Raw genomic sequence first — 8709 nt, 5'->3', positions numbered from 1 at the left:
TTTTAGAATAAATCAGTTGTAATCCACAAAGGTTGTTGTCAAGACCCACTTCTGATAATAATAATTTAGCAATGTTTAATTCACTGCAGCACAAAAAGTAAATGAATAAAAACACATCTAATAAAATAAAATTAGCCTGAGTAAAAATACTCAGATTGCAGTTTGTTAATAACACATTTTATTGCTCAAAAAAAAATATTTATGTCAATAAAAATGTTAGTGCCATCAGAGTAATAAATCCACGTGCTCACTAACAAACTAGTCAAAATGATTAGTCGTTTGTTTGGTACAACGGTGTAGTCTGTAAATATTCTCTGATTAAAACAATGGCTAAGATCTAATGATGATGAACAAAGCAACATTGTAAGGCCTTTATTAATTTCAGTAGGTAAAGTTACACAGTTACTGTGGAAGACAGAGTGCAGGAGATTGGACAGAGTTCTCTTTAATGCCCTTTATTGATTGTACTGTAATTTGTTCACAGACCATGTCATTGTGATACAGAATAGAAACAGAGAAGACTTTCACAGCAAGTGTGGCCTAATGATTTGCCCTGTGGCCTCAGGTGTGTGTGGAATTCGAATGTTCACCCTGTGCTTCATGGGTTTTCTCCGGGTACTCTGGTTTCCTCCCACAGTCCAAAGACACATATTTCCAAATTATCTGTATAGTGTGTGAATGAGTCAGTCTGTAATGGATTTGTAGCTCATCCAGGGTGTACCATACCTCATGCTTCAAGTTCTCTGGGATAGTCTCCCAGCCTCTCCAATTTTCTGTATTAAGCAACTGATAACATAGGAAAAAAACAGACAGTTGTACAGAATCATGTACAGTATGAAAGCATTTACAATTTCTGCAGTGAAATGGGAAATTGCCTTTATGATGTGCAGTTTTTACTATTTGTTTTAAGACTTACAATTTTGATCTGAGAAATTAACTAAACCAAACTGAACTGGTAAATTTGCATACTCTTTCAATGTATAAGAAAGCTATACAAATTAGAGAGCATTTAGTACTCTCTGTTGAGGTATACTTTTATCAGTTTACATAGAAAACATTTCCTTTTTTTTTCAACTTTGTCACTCTTAAATGAATGAGGTAATCAGACTAATTTTAATACTTCAAAATGATAACCAAAATGTGTACAAAAAGCAGTTTTTAAAAGATGATTTCAAAAAGGCTGTCCAATTCTGCCTGGCCCTATGTGAAAAAGAAATTTACATGTGTGGCAGTACAATCTCAGGCTAGGAGTTTTTGGACTCCACAGACCCATTTAACAAAATAGCTGATTACATCAACTTGGGAATTGCACCCAAGGACATCAATTAACCCCAATAATGATTTAACCAGGACGCCCAGGTACGTTCACTGAGTAGGCAGAAGGCATAACTTTCATCAATACAAAACACTTTTATTTCAACAGAGACAACTACAAACCCGATTCCAAAAAAGTTGGGACACTATACAAATCATGAATAAAAACTGAATGCAATGATGTGGAGGTGCCAACTGCTAATATTTTATTCAGAATAGAACATAAATCACGGAACAAAAGTTTCAACTGTATTGCCTGTTTTAGACAAGAATGGGAGAGCGTTCCTATTTCTAAACTTGAGAAACTGGTCTCCTCGGTCCCCAGACGTCTGTTGAGTGTTGTAAGAAGAAGGGGAGATGCCACACAGTGGTGAAAATGGCCTTGTCCCAACTTTTTTGGGATTTGTTGACACCATGAAATTTTTAATCAACATATTTTTCCCTTAAAATGATACATTTTTTCAGTTTAAACTTTTGTTCTGTGATTTATGTTCTTTTCTAAATAAAATATTAGAAGTTGGCACCTCCACATCATTGCATTCAGTTTTTATTCATGATTTGTATAGTGTCCCAACTTTTTTGGAATCCGGTTTGTATAAAACTCAATATTTGGTGAGTCAATGAACAAAAGAAAAACTGCATACAATTCCAGTAGTAGTTGCAACTATGCACTCAAATATAAAATACACCAATACATGAAATTGAATTCACACACATGAATTACAATCACTAGAGTGTAGTTGGTGTTACACATGTGAGCATGCACACACACACACACACACACACACCCGTGTAGAGAAAGAAAGAGAGAGAGAGAAAAAGAAATAAAAACAACAACTCTTTCTCATCTTCTATACCGCTTTATCCTGTATTCAGGGTCGCGGGGACCGGAAGCCTATCCCAGGAGACTTAGGGCACGAGGCAGGGAAAACAACAACTCTAAATTAAGAGTCTAAAGTTAAAATTAACGAGTTTAAATCCCCTCATTTACCTGCTACCAATCATACTAAAACACAGGAAACGAGCAACTTACCAACGGCAGTAAGGCAATGTTGTTCAGAAGCAAAAAAAAGAAGCAGGGGTGCAGCAAAAAAGTGTGTGCTCTACGCTAAAAAGGCAGTAGGAACAGATCTCCCTGCTGAAGAGTCTGGAGGGAACATACAAGAAAACTTAAAATAAAAGGTTTAAAAAAAGTTTTAAATAAGGCACCCTCACTTACCCATCTGGCAAATAATAACTTGAGGTACCAGCTCATCCTCCTACACGTATACATGTATCAGTTTGAAAAGAGTTACTAAGGCATTTCTAAGGCTTTGGGACTCCTGCAGACCACCACTGGTTTAAATTGTAAAAGACTGGTTCAGGGAGAATGAGACATCATTTTCACATATGGATTAGCCATCACAGACTCCAGACATTAAGCCTATTGAGAATCTTTGGGATTCAAGGTTTAATTTAAGATTTAGGAAACTTTATTAATCCCAGAGGGACGTGCTGGAGAAGGCTTTACACAGAGGTCCACCTCTTCCATCATCAGTACAAGATCTTGAAAAGAAATTATGGATGGAAATACTGTAAATGTTGTGACATTACTTATATTTACTGTTTCTGACTCACCTGCAACACCTCACAGCACACCGATAGCAAGTTCAGATGTTCACTACACAAACAAACAAACTTGATGGGCATGTTCCTCAATAGTGGCCTGTTTATTATTATTATTATTATTATTATTATTATTATTATTATTTGTAAGGATTTATTGAATTAATGTGGACCCTTTTTTGTCTCCTCAGTGCTCAGCCTGTACTCTGCTTGTCCCGTCTGGATCCAGGGAACCCCTCAATGAAACACACAAGTCAGTTCTCAGTGAGATGTTTAAAGTTTATTGGAGAAGACAGGAATATATATATGCACACACACACAGAAAGCACTTAAAATAGGGGTGCAGAAGTGGGTACAGATGGTCTGGAATGTTTCTAAAAGATAACATGGAGGAGAACTTAAGCGTGGGAACAGTTCTGCATTTATAAGCCTTCAGCAGGTTTTAAGACACTGAACATAGATTATACTAAGGAATGTGTTTTGCTGATGTCAAAGAAGTCAAACAAGGAAAACACACGCAAACACCGAATATTATGAAACACATTAAAAATGAAACATTCCCTACATTATTATTATTATTATTATTATTATTATTATTAATAAATAAAAAAAATAATAATAATAACAATAAAATTTCCCCCTTAATCAATGCACCACTTTTTATTAAACTCTACTGCAATATGATAATAGCACATTTTGTTCCTAAAAGGTCCTTGCTGAAGAAGTTTTAATTATCATTACCTGAACAAAGCCATTTTATGCAATTTAAGATCTAAAAAAAGAAATGTCATGTTAAAAAGGAAGAAGCTAGGCTCTTAAACCTTAACATTAACCATCAAATTATTCTTTTTTTTTTTTTAGAAATTTAATTCCCCAAAGACGTAAAAATTTATTTTATACAGGTTAGTTAGATTGTTGTTCAGCTCCATAACACTCATCTTCTTTCTTTCAAATTTGTCTTGCTCAGCGATGTAGGCCGCAGAGATGAGATTTTCATTAATGTCTCTGCAGGAGAAAGCGCTCCAAAAATGACTGGGAATGTTAATTTTTTTTTTGTCTTTTTTATTTTGTTTTTCTGTGGGCGTCCAATTATTTCCTGGAACAACCCCGGTCACTATGTACGCCTTGCGTTTTTGATCAGGCTTGCAACTATTTATTATTTCTTTTTGCATTGGTCGCTCCACTTGCCTTTCCCACTCTGTGTTGCTTTGTTCCTTTTGTGGAGCTATGTTGGTTAAAGTGAAGGTGGAATCTGCTTGCTCCTGATCAGCAGCATAGAAGCGTGGAAACACATGACCGCGAGTATACCCACTGTTTGTATAATCCGAGTTCGTAGCCTGGTGAATTAAATTGGTCGTTCTGTTCCTTGGAAAGTTTTTCATGTCTTTCTGATCGCTAATATTTTCAAGCTGTTATGGAGAAGAGACAGATAGCATAAAATATTGCATTCAAGAAAATGTAAATTTAAAGGCTGCATATGTTAATAAATTAATAATAAAATAATTAAATATACTGACTCACCTGAGGTTCATATTTCCAAAAATTTTTGCGTTTTGTCTCCACTTCCTGTGCGAACGTGTAGGCCGAGTAAACAGGAATCTTCCTCTCAGTGTCATACAGGGTGGCAAATCTGTATTTGTTTTTCCAGCTCTGACAAATCTTTTTATGCGTATTGAAAACAGTGGGGGTGATGACATCATTTTGATCTTTAGGGTTTGGAATAAAGAAGTCATGACACTTAGACTTCCACTCATTTATATTCTCCACAACCTCCGTCAGGGTCATTGAGGAGAAAGCAGAGAGCAGGAGCACCAGAGCGACGAGCTTCATCCTGATGCACAGTGGAGGAGTGTATGAGGAGTCCGTGTGAAGTGTGTTGGAGAAGTGTGTGAGGTGTGTGTGAGGAGTGTGTGACCAGATCAGAAGTTGACCTGAGGACGAGAGGAACAGGACCACCAATAAATTCTCATATTCATCACCTGAATCTCTCTATTTATATGTTATTTATCATCAAAAACATTCGGATTAAAGAAACCTGACAGTAGAAATTAAACATTTTATTTCTTTAACACCATGGTTTATCTTAATTAGTATTTTCTTTGAAACTTTGTAACATATTTAGCATGAGTATTTTGGTATTTTTATATAAAATAAATATATAATTGTCACGCTGGCAGCCCACACAGGCATTTTTTCCGGTTTTGATCTTATGTTTCCCTAGTTAAGTACGCCTTTTGTTTTTACGTTTTGGCTCAGTCACTTCGCCGACTGATTTCCATTTTCCGTTTGTTGAATTACGTTTCCGTTTTTTTTTTCGATCATCTACTGTAACACCTAACATTTTCGTTTTTATTTTCTCACTGCCTGGATGCTTAAGCATTCGTTTTCTCTCTCTCCCTCTCTCTCTCTCTCTTCTTCATGCTCTTAACCACGGAAAATAGGTGTTCAGGTTCTTGTTTACTGTATACTGTATAGCACCATTTTATTACTCAGGAATGAAACAAAATTTTGAACGTCAGCATCAAATACATATTTTTTAAATATCAGAAGTCAAATCGATCTTTAGATAATAGTCTTTGTGTATAGCATCTGACCTTCAGATTAAAAAATATTAAAAGTAATGAATGACTTTCATAAATAATTGATTCCTAATTTAAAAATGAATAAATATTTTTTTAAAACAAAAATGGCACAATAATTCTTTCCTTGCACTTTATTAAAAGAGTTTTTTTGACGATTGTAATTGAATTATTATAATTCTTTCTCTCTCTCTCTCTCTCTCTCTCTCTCTCTCTCTCATTTAAGGTTTAGTGTGATCTAACCAGTGGTGAAATAAACATCAATTTGTGCACTAATGTCATGCCTGTAGTGCCCCTTCATAGCGCAGTTATATTTAGAGCATGCATCATTACATACTTTTTATTCAAATCCTTTACTACACAACTACATGTTAACTGTCTTAAGTTAATTTATAAAAAATTATTTACATTCTAAATAGAGAAAGTAACAGTTAAAAAAATCCTTTCTAAAATTAGTTTAACGAATTGCAACATGAAGGTATATTAAATATATTGGATCAAATAATAATAATTATTATTATATAATAATTAGGATTCTAAACATTTTGTTGGAAAAACAAAGGTTTTCTAACTGTAATCTCTTTCAAGTATCTCTCTTTTTTTTTTTTTTAGATTTATTTTCCTGTCACACAAAGTTTACAAGTTTACAAGAGAGCGAGACAGTTTCTCACCACAAGCTGCCGGAACTTGATGTTGAATTTCAGTATAAGTTAAAATGATTGCAGGAGGAGATCTTTATCTGTGGAAGAACAGGCTGGTCTCTCGCTCTTCTGTCTTAGATACTAGTCTTTTATACCACCTCTGTCATATACACTTGTCACGTGGTGTAGTGGTGGTTAAGAAAAAACACTTGTTCTTTTGTTACACATTGGCACTGTCTACTTTCTCAGAGTCCCAAGGAAATAAAGTTAAATCATCATCATTTACAGCATTAAATGTAAACATACACTGCTAACATTTTGTGATGTGTTAATAAATAAATTTAAAAAAATCTTGAAAAACAAACAAACTAACAAAAAAAAAAAACAGCATATCATCAAGTGTGTACTTGAGGACATGCTGTTATGTACAATAAGTAACTTCACTTTACCTTCACTTTACCAAACATGTTGTGGATTTTTTTTTTTTGTGATAGCACATAGTGTTGTGTTTAATCCCATACTTACACAGAAAACAAGAGTTTATTAGAGAAAGAAGACTAAAGAAAGCATCATATCAACCTGCAATAGATTATTACTGAAGTTCACAGCTAATAATTATTTACACTGTTGAAGGTCTAAAGTCTTCAGCTATCAGTTCACAGTTCCAGACCTCAACAAGCACCATGTGATCTTTACACAGCTTCAGAAAACCATTGGTGTGATTTTCCGATGGTGTATTTTTTTTTGTCACACTAAAACCTACAAGTTATATACTATCCACTGTGCTGAGAAAACATTTCACTAAAGAGAATCATCTAACAACTTCTTAAAAGTTAAACAGCTCAGTGGTTTTATGAAGACTCTAATCTCAGTTATGCGATGAAGTGATTCTGCACAGTATATTGTAATACACTTGTTTTTAACATGCAATAATTTCAAGTAATTGTAAAATAATAAAGTTGGGAGAATGCAGCTTATATACAACCCTGGGTGTTTATTATCTTCCATCACCTGGGACAACAGGGTTCCCAGTATGAGGATGTAAGTAAGGGCCACCAGAAAGTACAGTTTCACCTGCCCAAAAGCCCATTGACACAACTCTGTCAACTGGAGATCTGATGCTCCCAGGTCAGTCAGAGGACTGGTAAACTGATGAAATTGTTTGACAGAAGCCCCCATCATCTTGAGTATTCAAGCAGACCATGACCCAGTCACCAGTTCACCTGTTGTCTGTCCTTGAAGCATTTTAGTAGGTCATTCCAGGGACATCCTATAGGAGCTGCAGTTTTGGAGTTGCTCTGACTCAGTCACAAAGACATGACAATTTGGCCTTTGTCATAGTCACTTGTACAGTATCCTTACACTTGGGCATTTTTCCTGTGTACAACACAACAACTTCATGGACTGATTTTTTCTTTCTGTCTAATATATCCCACCTTCTGACAGATGCCACTGTAATGACATGATCAATATGACTCAAGTCAACCTTAAACTAGTAATAACTAACTAGTCTAGCTTTGCTCTAGAATTTATCTTTAATTCTTATTAACCCAGATAAAATACAAATGAATATAATATTGAGTAAGATATACAGTATAAAGATATATTTTCCATCTGACAGTGTAAACCAACAAGACTGAAAAAAGTTAACTTCCTGTAGAGTTATCTGAAACATGTGCACTGAGTGTGAAAGCAGCTGCAACAAGTTGTGCATCAGATGATGAGGAGTACAGTACCATGAAAAAGTATTTGCCTCTTCCTGATTACTTATTTTTTTTGCATATTTGTTACCTCGACCCTGAATACAGGATAAGGCGGTACAGATGATGAGTGAGTGAGTGAGTGTCACGGGATACCAGCAGAGGGAGCCATGCACAGAAACTCCATTTTGTGGTTCCTTGGTTTTCTGTTTTGAACTCTTTTTCCCAGAATGCACCTCGGTCAGGTGATTGGAGCGCTCACCTGAACCTAGGTAGCTAATTAGTTTCCTTATAAATAGTCTTGTGTTTGGTTTCTCGGGTTTTCGTGCATTTGTTGAGTTACCTTGTCATGAATTCTCCTTGTCTCCTGGTTTGGTTAACCCTTATGTTAGCTCCTAGCTTGTTTGGTTACTTTCTGTGAATTTTCCATGTCTGTGTTATGCCATTTCCTTTGCTCCTAACCTGTTTTGCCATTCAGAGGTAGATTAACTGATGTGTTTTGGATGATTGTTCCTCTGCATAATCAAAGTGCGCTTGAGGTCACAAACTGATGGCTGGATGTTTTTCTTCAGGGTTTTCTAGTAGAGAGAAGAATTCATGGTTTCATAAATGTGACCTGAGCCTTTGTGTTTTTTAGTCAGCAATGGCTTTCACCTTGGAACTCTCCCTTGGATGCCATGTTTCTTTTATGAGCTCCTAGATAAGTCGTTGTTGTACTATTGAGTCATTTTGGTAGACCAGTCACTCCTGGGAAGGTTCACCACTTCCAAGTTTTCTTCACGTTCTCATGAGTCTCAAAGCCTTAGACATGGCTTGATAACCCTTTATAGACTGGTACATGTCAATTACTTTGTTTCTCATCTGCTCTTT

At 35.6% G+C, this 8709-nt stretch overlaps 1 protein-coding gene across 1 annotated transcript; it reads right to left on the bottom strand.

The window, feature by feature from the left end:
- Positions 1–3196: 3196 nt before the first annotated feature.
- Positions 3197–6252, bottom strand: LOC128527150 (endonuclease domain-containing 1 protein-like). Its single transcript, XM_053499470.1, has 3 exons — positions 6170–6252; positions 4441–4850; positions 3197–4328 (listed from the first exon to the last, which is right to left on the bottom strand). The coding sequence occupies exons 2-3, from the start codon at positions 4747–4749 to the stop codon at positions 3777–3779; spliced, it is 861 nt and encodes a 286-aa protein (XP_053355445.1). The 5' UTR covers positions 4750–4850; positions 6170–6252; the 3' UTR covers positions 3197–3776.
- Positions 6253–8709: the final 2457 nt, after the last annotated feature.

Source organism: Clarias gariepinus, chromosome 6, assembly GCF_024256425.1.
Source record: "Clarias gariepinus isolate MV-2021 ecotype Netherlands chromosome 6, CGAR_prim_01v2, whole genome shotgun sequence".
Classification (NCBI taxonomy): domain Eukaryota; kingdom Metazoa; phylum Chordata; class Actinopteri; order Siluriformes; family Clariidae; genus Clarias; species Clarias gariepinus.
Note: the sequence above shows the minus strand (reverse complement) of the source record. Positions and strands in the feature narration are given on the sequence as shown.